Source organism: Narcine bancroftii, chromosome 1, assembly GCF_036971445.1.
Source record: "Narcine bancroftii isolate sNarBan1 chromosome 1, sNarBan1.hap1, whole genome shotgun sequence".
NCBI classification, from domain to species: domain Eukaryota; kingdom Metazoa; phylum Chordata; class Chondrichthyes; order Torpediniformes; family Narcinidae; genus Narcine; species Narcine bancroftii.
The window spans coordinates 39,271,291-39,296,319 of NC_091469.1; the positions used below are offsets into that span (position 1 = coordinate 39,271,291).

At 40.3% G+C, this 25,029-nt stretch overlaps 1 protein-coding gene across 17 annotated transcripts in view; it reads right to left on the reverse strand.

Moving 5' to 3' along the window:
• The window catches only part of cntln (centlein, centrosomal protein), a 608,473-nt gene that overhangs the window by 290,634 nt on the left and 292,810 nt on the right, over window positions 1-25,029 (reverse strand). For all 17 annotated transcript variants that reach the window (XM_069924314.1, XM_069924366.1, XM_069924398.1 and 14 more), the window contains one exon: window positions 22,381-22,469. In XM_069924314.1, the coding sequence (XP_069780415.1) occupies window positions 22,381-22,469 (89 nt within the window). The remainder of the gene's footprint in view (window positions 1-22,380; window positions 22,470-25,029) is intronic.

A 25,029-nucleotide genomic window follows, 5' to 3' on the forward strand; every position in this document is an offset into this window, starting at 1 on the left:
GTCTGCAAACAGTTAATCCCTACAAATATAATGGGTAACAAGATGGAAGAATGAGGAAGAAAAAATGGTGCACTCAATGAATATACAAATGGAAGGGTGATATTCTTGGACCTCATTTGAATAGTCTGGTCTGGTTGAAGTTTTTTTGATTATACTTCATTAACATAAATGATCAGACAAAACATAAAAGAAGAATTCATCCATTCAACAAACTTAACATAAAATAAATTGGAACAGTGTGACATTGGTTTATCTTAATTCTCATGATTCTTGAAAGAACATAACATTTAAATTTTTTTTTGTTAACTTATTGAAATTACGTTTAAAGAGTAATAAAAGGCGAAACACTAAAATTTTGTTAGCATATAATTTTTTTTCTGCAGGGTCCATATTGAATTAAATGTATGCACTTTAAAGACAAAGAATATATTCTGACTGATCCCTCATCTTAACTGATGTACAATAACGGCTATAGCCTGTAATACTACTCACTGCTGCTGTCAACTTTTAACAGCCTATTACACTAAAGAACACAAAGGAAAGGGTGCTAATACATTCCAAGCCCTTGTCTATTAGACATTTTCATGCCACACGAAAGCTCAGCACTAGAATAAATCCAATATTAATATCTGACCGCACAATTCAGTACTGTCAGATTTAGACATCTATACATTTTATCATATTATTGTCTCTTTTTAAGACAAGTTAAAAATACATTAAAAAATGCCTGCAGGGTTCTTACCCGAGGCAATTGTCCTTGTCTTTTTCAGTTTAACCTGCCTCCTGAAAGTAAAACATGCAACCCTTCTGAAAACTATACTACTTTCCCACACTGGAGATGATGAAATGAAATAATCCCTCTGACATCCCTGGTCTACAGTACACAAATTATTTCAATTACTCATTTCTGCTGAACTTAAATGAATATGAGCATTTCCTGTGCTGAACGTTATTATATTTAACATGATGTTTGTCATTCTGCAATAATGTGATGACAGCTTTCATTACCTGACCATATGGCACTTGTTACAATACACAACAGCATCATCTCCTCTAAATTATTCCCTGCAAGTTAATACTCGACTTACAAACCAACAAAAACAGCCCCCAGTTCCTTTTCTCAAATATCACCAGAATCTTTTGGGTTCTTTGGAATTGAAACTAACAACAGAGGAAGAGTGTAAAATCAGACATAGCTGCTGTCAAATATTAGTACACTTCCAAAGAAGAGATCTTTGGATTATCCTCAGCACTCGTGCAGCTTGTTATGATGAATTTTAAAGCTACTTTGCTACTGTGGCACAAAGCACAGATTTAAAAAGAATGTTTGCAGGTTTAAAGATAACATTCATGTTTATAAATGCCCACTTCAAGACAGATTTGTCATCAGGATGGAAATATAAGAAGCTTACAACATAGTCTTAATGTTTCCAAATGGAATATGTTACCATAAATCTCTAGTGCTATAGGCCAATAGACTTTCAAAATAATTATTATATATAAAGATTTTACACTCTTCCCTGGATGTCAACCTTATAAAATGTATCAGTTGTGCATTTCAAAAATTGTTCTGTTTCAGCCTCTTGAATCTCCTGCTACTTAATGACAAGTTGCATTAAATAGCATCTTTCCCAAACAGTGACCAAACAAAATCTGACACAAGCCCTAGAGGAAATATTACCACAAAAAACTTGATCACAAATGTGGCTTTTAAGTAGCACCTTGAAGGAGCAAATGGGGTAAACATGAGGGGGGTGTTTCATAGAGCTTAAGACACCGAAGAGCTGCAGATTCAACTGTTAAGTTCAAGGAAGCTCAAGGCCTAAAATAGAAAAGAAAAATCTCAGAGGATTGAATGCTGAAGATTACAGACATGGAGAAAGACAAGGCCCTTTGTCATATTTGAAAACAAGAACGAGTATTTTAAACTGAAGCACTGCTTAACTGGAAGCCATTGCAATTGGGTACAGAAAAGTAAGTACTGGCTTGGTGCAGTTAGGACAAAGGGAGCAGAGTTTTGCATGTAGTCAAGTTTTGGAAGAATAAAACAAAAGAGTGTGAAACATTTACTTAAAGGTCACATAAACATGGATAAGAATTTTGGCTGCAGATGGACTTTCAAGGATGGAGTTAGGAAATGGAGCAACTGAAGGACCACTGGCCTCTTACCATTCAAGATTTTGTATCCCCAAACTCTTCAACTAGTTTTGATTGGAAACAGAAATTCTAGCATTTTTTTTTCTCTAATACTGATAGTGTTCTTGAAAATTTAACTCTATCCCCTTAGCTTTCATAGTAAATTTCTATGATTCATAATTGGACCTCATGAACTATTAGGATCAAAATGTATAATTTTGTTTTTAACTGATTTGTTGTAATAACTCCCAGTATAAATGGCCTATGCTTTACATATTGCTGCAGTTTGTCATATGCTCAGCCCAGCAAATATGCTGCTTATATTTCTAAATTAATTCTCTTTAAACTAATCCTGGCTTCCAGTGTAGCACCTTCCAATTTAAAGCCTGTATTCTTTTTCATTTCTTCTGTGCTTTCACGTTACCTCTGTATTCTCTTCCAGCCTAATAATTCTCTGGGATCTCTTAGCTCCTGATTCTGGTTTCTTGAACATCACAATATCAATCACTCTAATGCTGGTAATTATTTTTACAGATGTTTTGACCCTGAGGTATGACATCCCACCACAAACTACTCCACCACACTAAGGTCTACTATTCTCAAAGTTTTACTCAGCTACTCCGCTGCGCTTTTGTGTCAAACATGGTTTGATAAAATTTCCTGTGAAAAGCCTTGGGGTGCTTTACTGCATATGACAAACAATGGAAATGCATATTTTAATTGTTATAAATTGATCAAGACTTATTTTGTTTGACCTTCAACATCCACCTACGCATTTCTACTGGGGAAATGGGATTTATTTCAATTTAACTAGCATGTCTGCAGCCCATGGCCTAACTAGTATGCGTGCAGATGGATGACAATACCCCGACTGAAGACTGTGGAGGAAACTGATGATGATACCTGAATCTCCAACAAGGCTGCTACAAGCCTAGCCTATGAAACTAACTGTATATATTTCTAGCATTTTCATTTAAACCTCTGGATCCATCCTAGAAAAGAATGAGATTGCAAGGAAACAAAAATAAAAGCAGAAAATGCTGCTTTTTCTGAAAGAAAAACAATGTTAATATTCTGTTCCGGGCCTGTCATTTGCTTTTCTCTCTCCACAAAACCCTAATGCCTTACCTAATGAGTTCTTACATCATTTCTGGTTTCATTTCCAATATAAGCATCTGCAGCTTTTCAATTGCGAGGAAATTAGGCACACTCATTGAAAATTAAATCTAATACAGAGATTGATGATATATTTTGTAAAAACAAATGAGTGACATGGGTTTGAATTGCTTGAAATTGATTGAGCAAACCAAGTTGGCTTTCAAACTTGAAAAGCTGGATAAGAATGCTTTTGAAAAGTGACAGAAAAAGCTAGTTTCAGAATTAAAAACCATACAAGTGTTCACAAGGAGCATTTGGAAAGAAAACTCCCGATCCTGAACATTCATACTTTTACACTGGTACATTTGTGCAAACTACAAATAATATTGCAGTTCCCTGTTTAGCCCTCTCTGACAACACTTCCCAAATTCACTAACTCTATCACTAAGGCTGTGGACTGTATGGGAATGCAACCATTGCAAATTCCCCTCTAAAATGCACATCAGCTGAATTTTCAGCAATGCTGGATCTAAATCCGGGAATTCTCTTCCCCATTGCAATTTAGGAGTATCTTCACCAGAAAGATGAGAGTGGTTCAAAGCACCACTGCTGGTCTTGTCAAGAATGCCCACTTAAAAAATAAAATTCTTCAGGACTTGCTGAGCTGAACTTTTAAATAATCAATACACTCTTCCAACAGACAAAGCTCAGCTCAACTTGGGAATTCCTTAAATTCTCACCAACATACCTCAAAGGGGATACAGTCATTCTGAGGAAAGCACAGAGCAGAGCAAGGAACATCCAAGTGTAAAATCATGAGCAAAAGTGAAAGTTATGTTCTGTAATCTAACACAGAGGCAAAGTCAGCTTTAAATGTATTAGGGCTTCAGAAGGTGAGATACCAGAATATTAACTAAAGGCTAGTTAGTTTTTTAAAGTAAATTTGAGAGTATTAATTTTTTTCTTTAAATAGATTTTAATATAATCTATTAGATAATGTAGAAATACAGTACACAATTGTAAATTCTGCAGAGTTGTTCACCAAGTAGCACTCTCTTGTCTGAATCCATTGCTAACCCCTTCTTTCTGTACAAGATTATTTTGTGACAAATTAAATTTAATTGACATGTTTTAGACATCAAAGTGGCACTGAAGCAAAAGATAAACCATGTATGGTGTAGCAGGCACAAGGGATTGAATGGTCTGCTCCATCTCCTATTTTGTATGTCTTTATGAAGAGGTGTAATTGTGTGCAAGATGCCACACCACTGGAAAACAAACCAAACTATCTTTTGGATTAGTCCTTGATCAATCTCCCCAATTAGTCCTTGATCAATTTTGTGAAGGAGAAAAGTTCACTGTATTTTGACAGTTATATAGCATTATAGATATATAGATGTATATTTTATATATATATATATATATATATATATATATCAGTTATATAGCATTATGACTTACATGGATTTTGAATCCAATGATTAATAATAACCAAAGCAAAAATTCCTCATTGGTGGGACTGCCAACAAAAATGAGGCAAGGTGTAGGTAGGACCATCCTAATTCTACCAAAATGTCAGGTTGCTTTCTGAGAACATTTATTTATCCCTCAGATATCCTACATTTCCATTGCCCTGTGCCAACTTCAGCTATTTATTATACCAACATCTGAAACTAGGATATGGGAGTAATTTTTTATCTGTATTATATATATATTGTGTATTATACATCAAGTAAAACTGCCCTCTTAACCTACCTCACCAGAAATCTTAAGTCAAGGACTTTATATAATAGTTGTATTTTGGAAAATATTTTATTTTGCTCAATTCCATGATCAGGAATTATTTTCAATGATATAATTTTAGTCATGTAGATTCTGGATTATAATGAGGTAAAATTTACTTATGTACTGCTGTCAGAATATGCTGATAAGAATGTATCATTGGTGCACAATAGTTTTTTTTTAAATTCAGAATTACCTTATTTTTATTCAAAATAAGAAATAAACCAACAATAAAATTCTGAAGCACTATTAATTGTTAAAGGCATCTCTTCAAAATGATGATTTGGAGATTTTAGGCTAAGCAGTTGAATATGTGTTATCTCCAGCAAAAAAAAAATGGTCCTTTTATGAGACAAAACATCAACAAATAACATATTTAACTTTTCACATATTTTGTACATCACATTCAGTTTTAGGATACTGTTAAGTTATTTTTTATTTATATATTTGCCAATTTTTTTCCATAATTACCATTTACTTTTACCATACTTCTGCAATGTACTGTGTTATTATCTAAATTCAACCAATGAAATGCAAATTACATCAGTGCTTCATCTTGCTTCAAAATCAGAAATCATTGCCAATAACTTGACTGGAATCATTATTGGTCAATGTCTGCAAGGTTCAAATAAAAAAAATGTTTCAGATGGCTATTGAAAAGTTTACCTTTTTTAATTACTTTATTAATTTGTCGCCCAACTACTGACTTGAAGGTGTAGAAGTTAGTTTCAAATTTCAAATTCTCACAAGAATCCAAAACTACCATATATATCCATGTAATAATCTAGTTTTAGGGACCAATTTTTCTGCTCAAATTTTGGGAGGGGGGGAACTACTTTTGACCACGCTCAGTGCTTGCATTGTTTAAGGTATCGGGAGCTCGGATGGCCAGGAATGAGTGGAAAGTCCACGTTCACGTCATCAGGAAATTGGATGGGTGCATGGCTGGAGTCTAGAAAAGAAGTTGTGGCCGGGGCATCGGGACCTCCGGTGATTGGGCGGCTGAGGCCTAGGAGACAGTTTGCGGCCAGGGCATCGGGTGATTGGATGGTGGAGCAGCCGAGGCAAAGATCCGTGGTTGGTGCATCGGGAGCTCAGATAGGGTCAACTATTATATAGGATCGACTATTACACAAGTATATACAATTTTGCTCTTATGTCCCAAGATAAGAAAAAGGCAAATTCATGAGAATGGTTCCAGGGAAAGCAGGTTTGCTATTTTGTGGTAAAATTGAGTTGGCTCAGCCTTTATTTTCTGGAGTTTAGAAGAATGAGAGCTGTCCTCTTTGAAACAAACAAAATTCATGAAGAGTTTGACAAAGCAGGTTAAAGTCCTTGTCTGAGGACTTTATTTAGGTCTCAAGATTTAGATGAGAAGAAATGCAAGGATGCATTCATAATAGAGTTCAACAGATTTCTGGATATTGAAGGAAATAAAATATAGGGGTGTTAGGCTGGAAATGTTGAGGTAGATTATCAGACATGATTTTGTTGACTGGTACAACAGACTTGAAGGGCCGAATTACTTTCAGCTGCTCATTTTTTGTGTTCATATTATTGGTAATCATCTTAAATTTTAATTTTAAATTTAGACATACATCACGGTAACAGACCATTCCGGCCCATGTGTCCATGCCGTCTATTTTACACCCTTTTAAACTACACCACTGGTACGATTCGAATGGTGGAAGGAAACCAGAGACCCTGGTGAAAACCCACACAGACACAAGGAGAACGTACAACCTCCTCACAGACTGTGCAGGATTCGAACCCCATTCCCAATCTGTGTTGCCATCTAAATGTTATTAAACTTTCATTTAAAACAAAGTATCCATTCATCATCCAAATCGGTCAAAAGCAAATATGCCATTGCTTAATTTTTAACTTCAAACCTTGAAAATATAGATTCTTCCCAAAGCTTTTTTCCCCAGTTATGGGCATGCAAGAATTTATTATCTTCATATAATTTATGGCAGTTTGTTGCAGATCACATGTTGAAAACATTTATGTGTTGCTGTCAGTATGGAGTTTCAGGCTTTTGGCCCAGTGACCTTGAATGCACACAAATATATGTCCAAATCACAATGGTGCATGACCTCGCAAGTACCTCGGTGGTGCCTGATTTCATGTGCAAGTTACAGTTGAATGTTTTTATTTAAATTGTTTTTTGTAACTGTCTGACACAACCAGTTTATGTGGTTCAATAGTCACTATTGATGTGGGTCAGATATTACATGACGATAGTCAGAATTAAAATAGCAAGCTTACTTCTCTAAAACACATGAAGGAATTAGTGGGCTTTTTATGGGAATTCAACGGCTGTGTGGCCATTTTACAGGCACTTGAATATTAAATTTTAATTTTAAATGTAAAAATTATTCAAACTTACATTTTAAATGTAGACATACAGCAACGTAACACCCTTTTGGCCCATGAGCTCGTGCGGCCAAATTATATCCAAATAACCTAGTGTGTTTCAAAAGGTGGGAGGAAACCGAAGCCTCAGTGAAAACCCATGTAGACATGGGGAGAATGAACAAACTGCTTACAGACAGTGTGAGATTCAATCTCCGGTCTCGATCGCTAGCGTTGTAACAGCATTGCGCTATCTGCTATACTAACTGAGGTTAAAATTCTCATACTGCCATAGTAACATTTGAAGTTTCAGGTAATCTGGATTATTTAAGTATGATAATTCAAAAACTCATTCAGTCAAGGTTCAATCAAGCAAACCAGAGGATGATGATTGATCTGGAATGAAATACAAGCCTGAACCTATCACATATGACTGTTGGAAAGGACCTAGCTTGGAGGATTGAAAAACCTTTGTATTGAACACAGAACAATACAGCAGGTCCTTTGGCCCACCATGCCTGTTGCAACCATGATGCCAGTCAAATTAATCTGATCATTTGAATATCTTTGCCTCTATCTACAGACACTATGGGACCTGCCGAGTTTCTCTGGCAATTTTGTGTATTTTCTATATTCACACCATCTGCATTTTCTTGTTTCAATTTATGAAAAAGGACAACTCTGCACAAAGCCTTGCTGAATGTCCCTGACAAGTCCATGCTTTTCTAAATTCATACAAGTATGTTGTGTCACAAAGAATCTTCTCCAATAATTTCCCTTCCACTAATGTAAGGCCCATTATTTCTGTTCCTCTCTTGAACAAAGGAAGAACATTGGCTGTTCCCTTATATGATGGACCCCTAGAAAATCAAAGTAGTCAACTATGTGTGATCTCGCGAAATGGGGGAGATCTTAAACATTTTTTTTGAATAGGTATTTATGCAAGGAACTGGCATAGTGATTAAAACAAATAGAAGTGTCATGGAACATACAGAGTTTAGGAGAAGGAGGTGCTTGCTGCCTTGCAACGAATAAAGGTAGACAAATCCCCTGGACCAGATATGATATTCCCCCACACCTTGAGGGAGACTAGTGCTGAAATTGGAGGGCCCCTGGTGGATATATTCAAAATGTCCTTAGTCACAGGGGAGGTGCCAGAGGATTGGAAGTTGGCTCTAAGAGCAAAACATGCAATTATAGGCCAGTGTGCCTGACATCAGTAGCATGTGAATTATTTTAAGGATTTCTGAGATATAGGATATATATTTATTTGAATTATCATAAGCTGATAAAGGATAGTCAGCATAGATTTGTGTGTGGTGGGTCGTGTTTAACAAATCTTGTAGAGTGTTTTGAGGAAGTTACCAAGAAGATTGATGAGGGAAAGGCTGTGTATGTTGTCTATATGGACTTTAGTAAGGCCTTTGACAAGGTTCCACATGAAAGGGTGGTTCAGAAGATTAGGACACTAGGTATATATAGAGAAGTTGCAAACTGGATTTGAAATTGGCTTGGTAGGAGAAAACAAAGTGATGGTGGATGGTTGCTTCTCAGACTGGAGATCTGTGTCGAGTGGTGTGGCTCAGGGATCTGTGTTGGGACCATTATTGTTTATCTATGTAAATGACCAAGATGATAATGTGGTGAATCGGATCAGCAAGTTTGCTGATATCACAAAAATAGGAGGCATCTTGGAGTGTGAGAAAGATTATCAAAGTTTGCAGAGAGATCTGGACCAGCTGGGAAATTGGGTCAGTAAATGGCTGATGGAATTGAAAGCAGGCAAGTGTGAGGTGTTGCACTTTGGAAGAGCAAATCAGGGTAGGACTTTGAGGAGTGTGGAGGAGCAAAGAGATCTGGGAATACATATACATTGTTCCCTGAAGGTGGGTCGCATGGGGATAGGGTTGTAAAGAAAGCTTTGCCATCTTAGCCTTTATAAATCAAAGTATTGAGTATAGAAGTTGGAATATTATGTTGAAGTTATTCAAGTCATTGGTGAGACCACACTTAGATTATTGTGTGCAGTTAGGACTATACTCCTTGGAACAAAGAATGAGGGGAGACTTGAAAGAGGTTTATAAGATTATGAGGGGTATAGACAGAGTAGATGTGAGTAGGATGTTTGCACTTAGATTGGGGCAGATAGCTTTAAGAGGTCATAGCTTTAAGCTGAAAGGGGAGAGGCATAAGGAGAACATTAAGGGATAGTTTTTCAATCAGAGAGTGGTGGAAATGTGGAAAGAGCTGCTATTTGATGTAGTGAATGCAAATTCAATCTAGAGTTTTAAAAATAAATTAGATAAATACATGGTTAGGAGAGGTCTGGAGGGTAATGAAATGAGAGCAGGTCAAAGGGACTAGCTAGTTTTATTGGTTGGCCTATTTTTCTGTGCTAGAATGTTCTATGGAACATGGTAGTGCAATTGTGACCTCACTCAACTGTATAGGCTGGCCCACCTCTGACCATGTAATCCTCCCCGTAGATTCCCTAGTTTCCTCCCTCTATACCAGCCTTGGATCCAGGGCAACAGCATGTAGCGATGTGCCTGATGTTTCAGGATATTAAAGCCTTTGTCCACTAGCTTCATGTCAGCTGGTAGTTATTGATCGCGCTACAATTTAATATCCTGCTTATTTGCCATGGACAAGGCAATCTGAGTGGGGAAGCTGAAGACTGATTCCAGGGATCCAGAGGCCTCTGTCAAGTTTGATATGTGGCTGCACTGCTTAAAGGCCTTCATGAGATGCCACAAGATCTCCGCAGATGTAGACAAGCACAATCTGGTATTTTCATTGGTGAACCACCAAGCTTACCAAATAATATGGGACTGCGAAAAGTACAAGGACATGATGGCCCTACTGCGGCAGCAATATGGTGCTCTCATGAATTCTCTGTATGCACGTTACTAGCTGGTCACCCGACACCAGGCCCCGGTGAGTCCGTCGACAACTATGTGAGGCCCATGAGGGTGCTTTTGGGTGTGTGGATGTGACTGTGGCAGTCTATCAAGAGGAGCTAATCTGTGATGAACCACTGGCTGGCTTCCATTTGAACCACATCTGCGAGCAGCTCCTAGAGAAAGGCAATCGGACCCTGCAGGAAGTCATGCAGATGATTCGATCACTGAAGACAGCCCAGAAGAACACCAAGGCTTACACTGCCAGCCATGTGGCCACCAGGTAGGGAGCATGAGTGCCGCTATCTTGGACTTGGGCACCCTGACTGCTCTTGCGAGCACCAGGTGCAACTACTGTGGCCAGACCAAGCACCCGAGGAAGTACTGTCTGGCCTGTAACGCGACCTGCTCGAACTGCAGGAGGAAGGGGCACTACATTAAGGAAAGCCGTTCTAAACATTCCTCCAGCAGTACTGCATGTGGACCGCGACCCGGATCGCCATCTTGGATCGACCCCCTTCCGAGTCACTTCCAGCGGCCAAGGTCTAAGTGGTGGGAACAGGAGGAAGACGACACAGATTACGTCACATCTGACGTCTCTTCCGGACTCCATCACATGTGATCAATGAGGGAAGCCATCTTCGGGATCTCCAGGGTGGTCATTTTGACAGCAGCTGTCTCGACATTATAGCAGCAGTAACTCCAACAATGAACTAACTCTGGCCTCCATAGTGCTGGAATAGGCCACACCAATTGCTGCACTCTATGATGGACATAGAGGTAAACGGTCACACCATGGGCTGCCTATTCAACACGAGGAGCTTTGAAAGTTTTATACACCTGGGCATAGTTTAATGCTATTCCCTTGCAGTGTTCTCTGCAAAGTACAAGGTAACCCTAGCGTCCAAATCTCACTCCACAGAAATCTGCGGGTGCTGCACCGAAACACTAACCGTGAGGGGCACAAAGTATAAAAACTTCAAACTGCTCGTGATACCACTCATACTGGGGCTGGATTTCCAGTGTCAGCTTAAGAGTGGGCTGATGCAGTTTGACAAGCCTCATCCTCCCCACACAGTCAGAACGCAGACGCAGGAAAGCCCTCCAGGGCACTCTCAGGGACCCTCCGCTACTCCTGTTCCAGAACCTTACACTGGACTGCAAACCAGTTGTCACTAAAAGTAGGCGATATAACCCCAGGCACAGAGAGTTTATAAAAGCTTAAGGAAGGCGACTGCAAGCAGAGAGCATTATAGATGCTAGTAACAGCCCCTGGAGAGCACAAGTAGTGGTGGTTAAGAGTGGTTAAGATTACAGCCAGACTATTAACTGGTTCATCTTATTGGATGCCTACCCCCTCCCCTGCATAGCCGACATGGTGGATGAGATAACCCAGTACTGGGTATTCTCCACCAGCAATCTCAAGTCAGCGTATCACCAGATACTGATCCGCCCGGAGGAGCATCCATACATGGTGTTCAAGGGCAACAGCCGCTTCTACTATTTTCTGCGGGTCCCATTTGGCCTCACGATATTCTGATGGGAGATGGACCACGTGCTGGATGACAATAAATTAAAAGCCACGTATCTGTATTTGGATAATGTCACATCTGCAGCCATAACCTGGAGGAACACAATGCGAACCTACGGATGCTTCTGGCCACTGCTAAAGCCTTGAACTTCACATACAATCAGAAAAAAGTATGTGTTCTGCACCTCGCAAATGGCAATACTGGGGTACGTGGTGGAGCATGGTGACATTGCCCCTGACCCTGAGTACATGCGCCCCCTTCTGGATCTCCCACTGCCCCAAAATCTCAAGGCCTTGAAAAAGTCCCTGGGGCTCTTCTCGTACTCTGCTCAATGGGTCCCCAATTATGTGGACAAGGCCCACCCACTGGTGAAAACCACCATGTTTCCCCCATTGTCGGAGGCACGTAAGGCCTTCGAGGACATCAAGGATGAGATTGCCAAGGCGGCAATGCACACCATTGATGAATCCATCCTTTTCCAAGAGGAGAGCGATGCCTCCGACTTTGCCCTGGCTGGCACGCCGAACAAAGCAGGTAGAACTGTGGCATTCTTTTCTCAGACCCTCCAGGACCCTGAACTCAGACACTCAACCATCGAGAAGGAAGCCCAGGCTACAGTGGAGGCTATGTCATTCACCCTGCTGACAGACTAGAGAGCTGTTGCATTTATGTTTAACAATAAGCAGCTGGGGAAGATTAAAAATGACAAGATCATGAGATGGAGAATTGAAATGCCCATCCACAATTATGAGATCTTGTGCTGGCCTGGAAATCTCAATGAGCTACCCGATGCCCTGTCCAGGGTAGATTGCCTCCTAGCCCTCCACAATAGCTTCTGCCACCCCAGAGTCACCAGGCTCTACCACTTCATGTGGGCCCACAAACTCTCTTATTCTGAGAAGGAGGTCAGGGATCTGCTCGGTCTGCACGGAGTGCAAGCTGCACTACTACCGGCTGGAGCAAGCTCAACTGATCAAGCCCACTCACCCCTCCGAATGTCTCAGTATGGACTTCAAGGGCCCCCTTCCATCCACGAATATCATGGACAAGTATTCATGCTTCCAATTCACCATTCACTGCCCGGATATGACCATGCCCACTGTCATTAAAACCCTCCACAACCTCTTCACCTTGTTCAGATAACCCAATTACATTCACAGTACACCGAATATCTGAACACCAGGGGTCCTCATTCATGAGTGAGGAGATGTGCTATTATTACCTGACCAAGGGTATACCCACAAGCAGAACCACCAGCTACAACCCTCGCAGGAATGGGCAGGTAGAAAGGGAGAACGGCACAATCTGGAGAGCAATCTTTTTGGCCCTCACGTCAAAAGGGATGCCCGTCTGCCAGTGGCAAGCAATCATTCCAGAGGCGCTACACGCCACCAGGTCCCTACTCTGTACTGCTATGAACGCCACCCCACATGAGAAGTTGTTCTCCTTCCCTAGGAGGTCGGCATCAGGAACCACACTGCCAGTCTGGTTGACGACCCCAGGGGAGATGCTTCTCCCCAGACACATTAGGACCCAAAGGCAGACCCGCTGGTCAAGGAAGTGAACCTCCTGCATGCAAACCCCCAGTACACCCAAATATAGTACTCGGATGGGCGGGAAGACATGGTTTCTGTCTGGGACCTGGCTTGAGCATGGGCCCTGACAGAGGAGGTGCACCCAGAAGCCCTTGTCAATGGCCACCCAGTCCCATGTATCGTCCAGATAAAGAACCACTTGAACCCACCACCATTACCCCTCCGGCCTCTGCCCCCACCACCCCTACAACCACAAAATAAACCAACACCACCACACCCCCTGGAACCCATTCGGTCCAACATAGTTCAGACCCCGGATATTCAACCTGCCACACGGGTCACCGTCCCATAGGAGACGAGTATGCAACCAGTACTGCGGTGATCACAGCGGCAGATAAAGCCACTGGACCGCCTGAATCTGTGAACTATTAAAGACTGAGAACTATTAAAGACTGGTATCAATGGACACTGTCCCACTTCACCCCGATGGATTTAATCTTAAAAGGAAAGGTGTATGTGGTGGAACACGGTAGTGCAGGTGTGACCTCACTTGACTGTACAGGCTGGCCTGCCTCCTCCCTGTAACTCTACCATGTAGATTCCCAATAATGAATCCAGGTTAACAGCATGTAGAAACCTGCCTGATGCTTCAGGATATTAAAGCCTTTGACCACTAGCTTTGGGTCTGCTGGTGTTTATTGATTGTGCTATACCTTATTTGTTTTTACCTTTTCTGTGGCTAAGGAGAATATAAAGATCTCAACAATATCCTCCTTTGCTTTCCTCTGTTACGGAGTCCAGAGGACCCCAAAAACCAATATGTTGTGCACCACAACTCAGGGTTACTTAAACAAAAGTAGTTTTTAATTATTCTTTCTTTCTTCTTTCTTTGGCTTGGCTTCGCGGACAAAGATTTATGGAGGGGTATGTCCACGTCTGCTGCAGGCTCGTTGGTGACTGACAAGTCCGATGCAGGACAGGCAGACACGGTTGCAGCGGTTGCAAGACAAAATTGGTTGGTTGGGGTTGGGTGTTGGGTTTTCCTCCTTTGTCTTTTGTTAGTGAGGTGGGCTCTGCGGTCTTCTTCAAAGGAGGTTGCTGCCCACCGAAATGAGAGGCGCCAAGATGCACGGTTGGAGCGATATCAGCCCACTGGCGGTGGTCAATGTGGCAGGCACCAAAAGATTTCATTAAGCAGTCCTTGTACCTCTTCTTTGGTGCACCTCTGTCTCAGTGGCCAGTGGAGAGCTCGCCATAGAACACGATCTTGGGAAGGCGATGGTCCTCCATTCTGGAGACGCGACCCACCCAGCGCAGTTGGGTCTTCAGCAGCATGGATTCGATGCTTGCGGACTCTGCCAGCTCGAGTACTTCGATGTTGGTGATGAAGTCATTCCAATGAATGTTGAGGATGGAGCGGAGATAGTGCTGATGGAAGCATTCTAGGAGCCGTAGGTGATGCCGGTAGAGGACCCATGATTCGGAGCCGAACAGGAGCGTGGGTATGACAACGGCTCTGTACACGCTGATCTTTGTGTGTTTATTCAGGTGGTTGTTTTTCCAGACTCTTTTGTGTAGTCTTCCAAAGGCGCTATTTGCCTTGGCGAGTCTGTTGTCTCTCTTTGTCGATCCTTGCATCAGATGAAATGGTGCAGCCGAGGTAGGTAAACTGGTTGACCGTTTTGAGTTCTGTGTGCCCGATGGAGATGTGGGGGGGCTGGTGGTCATGGTGGGGAGCTGGCAGATGGAGGACCTCAGTTTTCTTCAGGCTAACTTCCAGGCCAAACATTTTGGCAGTTTCCACAAAACAGGACGTCATGCGCTGGAGAACTGGCTCTGAATAGGCAACCAAAGCGGCATCATCTGCAAAGAATAGTTCACGGACAAGTTGCTCTTGTGTCTTGGTGTGAGCTTGCAGGCGCCTCAGATTGAAGAGACTGCCATCCGTGCAATACCGGATGTAAACACCGTCTTCATTGTTGAGGTCTTTCATGGCTTGTTTCAGAATCATGCTGAAGAAGATAGTAAAGAGGGTTGGTGCGAGGATGCAGCCTTGCTTCACGCCGTTGTCAATGGAGAAGGGTTCGGAGAGCTCATTGCTGTATCTGACCCGACCTTGTTGGTTTTCGTGCAGTTGGATGCAGTTTTTCGTGCAGTTTTTAATTATAATTGAACAAGAATTAACCTACTTACTTAACCCCTAACCTACTAAATCCCCCCTCTAATACTAAGCTCAGGTGTGTTGTATATTTAAGATTAGAAAAGTTCTTTGGATCACAGTCCAATCTCACTTGTTGCAGAAGTTAGCATTAACAAAGTTCACCAGTCTTTGGTGCTTAACAGGAAAATGGTTACCACTCAGGGGGGTACTTGCTGGTTTTCAGAGAGAGATTCCTTTTGATCCAGGACATCCACACCTGATTCCTTTCCAATCAGTCTTGCTGACGAAACTTGCCCCCTTCAGGGTTCTCCAGATGATCCTCTTTCTTTTGAGGCACCTCAGACAGCTAGTCTTCTTCTTCTGACCAGACAGCCTTCCAAATGTTTGCCAGCTTTGTCCTTCTGGAACTGATTTCTGTGTCTCTCCTCTCTGTTTCACTCCCTCCCTCACTGAGAGCAAAACTGTTCTGGCCTCCCTGCAAAGATCACATGCTCTCCCAGACAAGCTGTTGAATGTTACTACTTTGTTTCTCCTCTGCAAAAAACATTCTGCAAAAGTCCTACAGAATTTCTGTGTTTTAAAATGTGTGTCTTCAAGCTGCTTTAAAAATTCCTCCCAAACCACCTCTAGATACTGTCACACCTCAGTATTCTAGGGTACATTTCATCATGGCTTGGGCATTTATCCACCTTAATACTTTTCAAGACACCCAACACCATGGCTTCCTTAATATCAACATACCCTAGAATATAACATATCCATTGTGCATATCCTTCTCCTTGGTGAATACCAATGTGAAGCACTTATTTAGGATCTCACCCACATCCACTGACTCTACATATAAATTCCTCCTTTGTCCTTGAGTTGAGTTATCCTTCACTAGCTGCCCTTTTGCTCCCAATTTTCATCTAAAATGTCTCTGAATTCTTCTTAGTCCTTCTAGCCTTGGATATTTCATCGTTCCATTCAACTCCCCTGATTTCCTTGCTTAAGTTCATTGCTGCTGTATTTATATTATACAAAGTGTCTAATTCCAGCTTCCTAAACCTTATGATTCCTTTTTCTTTTTAACTAATCTTACTAATTCACATGCAGTCTACAAAAGTGCTTATCTTTCATTCTCACGGTAACATGCTGGTTCTAAACTGTAATTACCGTATTTGATAGCCTGCAAGATCCATGGGCATATAAGACATCCCTCCTGCATTTCAGCAGGGAATGAAGATTTCTTTTTAGTGTATTTACTGGTAAACATTTAATGTTATTGAAATATGCAGCTACAGTATAGCAGAAAATGACTTGGTTAAAACATGCAATGGGGACAACAGGAATAATCATTTTAATAGTAATACAATACTGCTACAATTTACAAAGGAAAACAAAAGCAGCTTAGTGATAACTGTTGATCCCCACGCTAGACCCGCTGCCCCGCTCTGTCTCGAAGGGGAGCTTGCTAGACAGTGCGATCAGTGTGGGGGCTGGTGGTGGGCTGTCAGGGGGCAGTGGGAGGTGGAATTGGTGTGGGGGTTGGTGGCAGGCGGTCAGGAGGGAGTGGGGTGGTGGGATTAGTGTAGGAGTTGGTGGCAGACTGCCAGAGGGGGGAGTGGGGATCAGTGTGGGGGCCAAAAGCGGGCAGCCAGAGAGTGTCCCGACAGCCCTCCACCAGCCCCCACACTGATCCTGTTCCCTCCCAACAGCCCGCCACCAGCCCCCAACAATAGATGGCAGTCATGCTAGTGAGGCATGAAGCGACAATGATCACTGGTGGCGTTACTCACCATTATCACCCTAATTTCAACTTCACATACAAGACCCGGGATATATCTTTTGAGCAATATTTTGGAAAAAAAAAGTGGGTCTTATGTGCCATCAAATATGGTAATGTAAAACATTACCTCATGTGAGACATGGATATAGCCACTCCCAATCTACTTTATTCAGTTCCTGCCTATAGTGTTAAAATGATCTTTCTTCCATTTCAGCACATTCAAGTCCAGTCAGGTTTACTGTCATCTGATTGTACAAGTACAACCCGACAAAAAAGCGTTCACTGATCCTCGGTGCAGGCATACAACCAGACATAACACTCATACAGGCAAACAATACATATGCAGGACAAGTATTTCATCCTTAAAGTAAATAAATATTGTTTTGTATATATGAGACTCTTGGATGGTTAGTGTGAGCATTTCCTTTGGTCGTTCAGCATCTCACTGCTTGTGGGAAGAAGTTGTTCCTCAGCCTGGTGGTGCTAGCACTAATACCCCTCTATCTCTTTACTGAGACATTCATCTGAGAACCAATCTTATCCTTAACCAAAATATTTTCTTCCTGAAATTTCAATCACCTGGCCATGCTCAATTGCCAGTTCAAGGTCTGATACTGACCAACCCTAGTTGGACTAGCTACATTTTTTTTCAAGAAACCCTCCTGGATGCGCCTAACAAATTTTGTCCCAGCTCAGCTCTTGGAACAAAGATAAAATTAAGAAAGTTGAAATCATCCTTTGCAATAACCCTGTTGTAATTATACCTTTCCATGATCTTCCTCCATAAATGTGGGCTACTTCCCACTGGCGATTGGGCCGAGTGTGTAATCCCATCATGGCGACTTTTTTTATTCTTGAGCTCTACCCAAATGGTCTTGTTGAATAAGCCCTTGAAGATGTCCTCTATAAATGCAGTTGTGATATTCTCCTTGATCAAAAAGGCTATTCCCCAATCTATTTTACATACCTCTCTGTCATATTTGAAATATCTTAATGCTGGAACCTTAAGAAGATGCCAGTCCTGCCCATCTCTCAATCAAGTTTCTTTAATAGTAAAGCATTTGGAGTGCCATGTACTCCAGGGACCAAGCTCATCTGCCTTTCCCCTTATACTCCTTTCAGTAAAAAAAAGGTTCTGCCATGTTCATTAACCTGTTCCTGCCTGATCTTATTAAACATATTTGACCCCAGCCTTTACCTTCTTCTCAATATCTCCATAGCTCTGGTTCCAACACCCTCTTTGACACATCAACTTGAATCCTCCCACGCAGTACTAGGAAACTTGCAAGAATATTAGTACTCCCTCCAGTTTACGTGGACATGTCCTTCTTGTACATCCCACTTGCCCTAGGAGAGAGCCCAATGATCCAGCTATCTGAAACTCATCTTTCTGCACCAGCTCCTTCGCCACACATTAAACTGCACTATCTTCCTATTTCTTGCCTCACTAGAATATGGCATGGGATATAATTGTAAAACTACAAAAACCCGGAGGTCCTTCTTCGTAACTTTCTGCCTAACTCTCTGCAGAACCTGATCCCACTTCCTGACTGTGTGTTTACTATCAATAGAGAGATCAACCTTGCATAACTTGCTATTATTTTAGTGCATTTTAAACTGGAAGAAATTTCACCTCATGATCACTTATACCATTTAATCTTCTGACAGAGAGATGCAGTTAGAATTTATTGGGATGGGTAAGTTGGTTGAAAAGTGAGAGCAGGTCAAGAATGGAATCTTGACATTCAGGAGAGATGTGTAAACAATTCAAAGATATGTATGATTGCACTGAGGATGGAATCATGGGATGACAGTAATGCTCAAATATCTTAGAACACACCCCTAATTTTGAATCAGGTGATCACAGCACTTAAGAATTGGAAATCAAGCAACTGGAAATTTCTGAATACTACATTTAGAATGTAACAGACATGAAATTCTTTAACTTTGTCTACCATAAGGAAGGCAGAGAGTTGTCACTTTATCCAGCACCCCGCACAGAAATGAGGCCCCAGTGAGGAACAAACTCACGAACCCTGGTTTACAAGACTCTTGCTTTAACCACTGAGGTATGAGAGCCTCTAAGAATGTAATTTGCCTTCATGTTATGTAAAGATATGCGCAAATTATTGAGCAATCCTTAACAATTTCAGATTCTGAAATCTGAAATAAATTTGATATCCGAAATGAAGAAAATGCTTTCTCAAAATCCTATTAGATTTTATTAGTTTGACACAATTAAGTAAAACAAAACAAAGGAGCACATTTTTCTGGCTGGAGTCAGATTCCACTGTTTAAACATAAAGATTCAGATTTTCACAAATGGGCTGGCAAATAGGAAATCCAAAACTTACGAAGTGACAGATGGCATCACATCTGCCGTTATATTCCATCACTAGACTCCACATTTGAGTCCAATGGTGGTGGACAGACTTGCTGGGATTCCTCGACATTATGCTGGGAAATTGCCACTCTGATCCACACCAGTATGACCTGGCATAATACATAACAACATTTGAATGAGCATTCTCGGCCTTCGGTAAAGGAGGAAAAGGGGAAGGTCATTCAACTTTAAATTATCCCTCATACTTCAAAAGTAGTTCTTAATGCTTGTATTTTATTATGTTTTTTTAAAAAGTCAAAATAATTCAATTGCTTCAATCACTTTGATATTTTAAAAATTTCTCTAATTGAGACATTTAAGATATTTTTAAATACTTGATAGTTTTGATAGTGGACAAAGCTCCTTGTAAACTGACTTTTGTCAAACCTTGCTGAGGCATTCTGTGAGTAAGACCTAACATTCTGCTGTGTCAGATATGTCACAACTGAGACTTACAGGCTGTAGAATGAAGCTTAGGTTAGCACTTGCATGTGGAAACTGCAGACAGGGACTCTGATTCAGCCTAATCTAGCCTAATCCTTCACCTGTTCAAAGCAAAGGTTAGCGAGAGTGAGAGAGAGAGAGAGAGAGAGAGAGAGAGAGAGAGAGAGAGAGAGAGAGAGCGCAAAAGAGAAAGATAGAGAAATTTTCAAAAATTATACAAGCCCTTGCAATTGTCAAATAAGCCATTAAACACCATTAAATACACAAAGAATAGTTTCTAGCTCCAGAGTATTCTTATTCCAGATAAAGCCAGTTCTTCAATCAACTGATACTGGGAATTCAGTTTGCACCATTTTTGGCATTAATGTATTTGTTCAAAAATGATGCACATTGTTTTGAAAGCCATCCCTGATTACATACTCTGCCTTTTCAAAATTAACCACACTGATGACTCTGCAATCATACAAGGATGGCAGACATTAGTGAATTGGATTTTTCCAACAGCTTGGTAATTTCATGGATACCATTACCAAACTTTGCCTTTATTCACATTTCCATGAATTTAAATTTCAGGAATTTAAAATCTCCAGCTGCCCTGGTGAGATTCAAAGAGGTAATTGCAAACCAATTCGAGACAGTAATTTAATCACAATGTCACCATATTCTTGGTGACATAGATTTCCACTGAAACTGAATCCCACTCATTAGAGCAATAAATTCACTAACTCTAGAACCTATCCCAAAATTTGACTATATCCTTAAATTGAAGCAGAAATTTTCATTGTCAGGTTGCACCTGTAGGGAAACAAGAGCAAACATTTTAGGTGGAGGACCTCTTGTCAGAACTTTAGATCCGACCTGACCTGCTGAAAATTTTTCGCATTCATGGTTTTTATTTTAGATTTCCCCCATCTGCAGTTTTTCTTTAATCTTCATTTAACGATGTTCTTTCTTGGCTTGAAGACTCAGGGAAAGGCAGAGATCTAAAAGCCCCTCTGCTTTCAGAATCACAGAAAAAGAGCCTGTGGCTCACATCCTGAATGATGGCCAAAAAAATTATAAAGTTTATTGCAATTACCATCTCTCAGAACAGTCTGAGATCATTCAAACTATGTTTAAATGCATTGAAGGTTTATGCTTCTCCAACCCATCAGGCAGTGAGTTCTAGGGATAACAATATTACCTCAACTTCCTTCTCCAGTCTTTCTAGTTTACCTTAAATCTATGTCCCCTAGTCAGTGAATTCTCTGCCAAATGACAAAGCACCTGTTTACCCAATCCAGGCACCTCAATACTTTATACCCGAATTAAATCTCCATTCAGCCTCATCTTGTTTTGCAATTATCAACGGCAGCCAAGCCCTTGCATTATTGTCAATTACCTCTACATCATCTCCAGTGCCTGCAGAATACTGATGGAAATTTAGTTTGCAGTGTGGTTCACTAAATTATCAGTCAATGCCAATTGTGATACCAAGAGTTACCTCTTCCCAAACGACAATTCAGTTGACAATCCTTTCCAGAAAACAACCCACACGATTGAAATTTGACCATCCTCATGGCAATAAACTGTGCTTTTGTGCTGGCATTAAGGACTTATTCTGATAGATTTCAAAAATAATTAAAAATCCTATCATGAACTAATGGGGTGAAATGGTCATAGTTTTTGGAATACTGTATGCATTTATCTGCGTTAAGGAGTCTAGTTTGTTAAAGCCTTGTTTTTATTTTGAGTGCATCCCTTCTTCAAAGTTCAATTTCTAAGCTTTCAATCATTTGCCTTCCATCATCAATTGGAGAAAGTTTGAAGGGTGTCTGTACTTAAAACAGCTGTGTCAGAAGCTGGACATATCGACTATGAGTTATTCACAATGCTTCAATTAATGATGGAATGAACAAAACATCAGTAGATTTCAAAAGCTACATTTAAAGTAACAGAATTCATGTCAAAACTGTAAATCTGACGCCAGTGGTTGAAATTAGTGTGATATTTTTGCATACACTATGAAACTTCAAGAAAACAATAAGCCTCAGAAGCAACGAACCAACATTATTATTCACTTGGTAAAAGGTAGAAGATCTCTGTGGAACATCCAATTTTCAGATTCACAGAGCAGAAATCTATGAATGTTAAGACTTGTCAGTTAAGCATGGGCTCTAATATATTCACCACCTGCAGCACTATTGAGGAAAACACAGTTTACAATGCTAAATAAGCTAACATGGGTATGCTTTCAACATATGTGCAATAATCAACTCTAAGGAATTTTATAATTGTTTCCTGCACCTTCTTTAATGAATGTTCCAGCCCTTCTTTTGTCATAGTTTTGGGTGAGCTATATTTCATTCCAGCTTCTTCAAGTCTGAAAAGCAGCTCTGTAATTGAAATGAATAATAAAATGTTATTAATCCCCTTTGAAACCAAACATTTAAGTAATTGGTGTTATTTTCCCATTATATCTCTCAGTTGGTAAAAGTAGATGCAATAATGGCAGTGGTCAAGAGAAAAAGCACACCAATAAAATGTAGTTCTATTCTCAAAAAGAAAATATGTAAAAGAACAAAATGCTCATAAGTAAATGGATTGAAATAATGAGTTAACACATACAGGGGTAAAGGAAAGCATGACTACATTGGTGATACTATCAGGGCTCACTGTCATTACACCATGATAACTTGAGGATCTCCACACATCGTACTTCCCATGTTCCAGTGATTCAGCTTTGTCCACTTGTCTTGAGATTTCACTGGAACCGACATGAATTTAAGGTACTAAACATATATAAACGTTTCATTTGGTCTGTGAATTTTTAAGGGGTTATTATGCCACATTTCTATCTTAATACAAGTTGAGAATAATTTTCACTTTTTAGCAAGTTCTTTTCATGATTTTCCATCTTCTAACTCCCTCAGAAGTATGCTCCGATCTGTATTTCATGCTCCATTTAATGATTTTAAAATTAATTTAAAATTATGGGTTTGGTTCTCTGTTTTGTCTTGAAAATTTTCCAATACACTGCCCAGACAACTAGATGACATCAGTGCTGCAGTACAACTGGGATTCTGCACTACTGATGACTGAAAGCAGCATGCATTGGAAAATGTCCAGATCTTTGGGAGTTGCTCCAAGGCAGCTAATGCCATTCCACAAATTACCCTTCCCTCCATCGACTCCACCTATACTCCCCACTGCTTTGGGAAAATAGCCAACAGTTTGAAAGACCCATCCAGCCCCAGTCACACACTCTTCTGTTCCCTCCTATCAGCTGAATATAATTGAGGTTACTACCAGATTCAAGAACAGTGTCTTTCCTGCTGTTATCAGACTCTTAAATGGATATCTCTCATCCGTAAAATGCCGATATCCTTGCACTCGTTTTAACCAAACATTTTCTCTGTAACACTAAACTCTATACTTCTGTTTTATTTTGCACTATCTGTTGTACTTAGTTTGAATTGACTTGCCAGAATAACATGCAAAACAAAGTATCCCAATACACCTAACAATACACAATTAAATTCAAGATCAGCAATGAGCACCACTGGCTGCAACTTCTGGTCATACATGTTAGAAGTGGTATCCTTCAAATTGTAAACCAATCACAGCAAATCCTGCATCCTCTTTGCAACATATAGTGGTGAATTGTGGCCATATAACTGTGTTAATATTTTTATAATCAGAAAATAAAAATTCCAATTGTTAAGTCAACTGAAAGAAAGAAACCAGTGCAACATGTTAATGAGCATAGGCTGGAGAATATTGTGGTGCCATACTGATATTAATTAGAACTAGGGACATAGCCTCAAGATTTGTGGGAGATATATGATAGAGATGAAGAGGAACTACTTTTCCCTGAGAATTGTAAATCTGTAGAAATGTCTGCCCAAGGAAGTTGTTAAGGCTGCCTCATTAAATGCATTTAAGACAGTTAGATAAATTTTGCAACATAGGAGAATTAATGGTTCTTGGGAAAATGCAGATACAATAGATGAAGCTGGGTCCATGGCCAGATTGCCCACGATCAGAGCAGGTTTGATAAGCCAGATGGCCTGCTCCTGCTCCTATTTCTTATGTTTTTTCTGAATGTCAGGACTATCCATGTAGGCTTCAGTAAAGCTGAGCCAACAGGTATGGTGAGAGTATGATTTATCATCAGGCTCAACCTGATCCCGCAACTCACATAATATCACTTTGATTTTTACAATCAAAATTCCATACTTGGAACATCAAAAGAACTAATGAGTAATACTTCAAAGACTTAGAAAACTTTGAAATTTTGCTCCAAAACTTCCTGCCCATTAAATATGCACAATGAAACATGAAAAAGTTTAATTACATTAATACTTTCAAACTATTCACTTGAATATATGTTTCAAAGACAGGACTACCTTAACTGAAGAGACAGCTCAAAGTCAGGAAGAAAACATCAGCGATAAAAGGATTTAAAATTATGAATATAGAACCTCAGAAAAAAAGTAAAAAAGGTTTCTAAACCATGAAATTAATATAATTAAACTGTAAAAAGGCCCATTGTTCATTTTTAATAAAATTATTTCAAAAACATTGGAGTCACTGGCCTAATAGCCCTCTGAGCAGGGTTCTGAAATCACTAAAGCCTTTAGGTAAAGGTTCCCCCATAGTATAATTGAATTGAGTGTTACAAGATTCAGATTCAATGATGATGAAGATACAATGATTAAAGTTAGGATTATGCATGAGCCAAAAGGCAGCTTGAAAGGTGATGATGTTCCCATGTGCCTCCTCTCCTTGCAATGAGTGGGAGATGATTGTGAATTTGGCAGATTTGAAGGAAAAGGCTGCAGTGCATCTTTTAGCAATGGTGTGTTTCTAACAGAGGAAAATAATGATGAGGGTGATGGATAAGATGACAATGAAATGGCTAACTTTTTCTCTGGATGCTATTGAATTTCATCA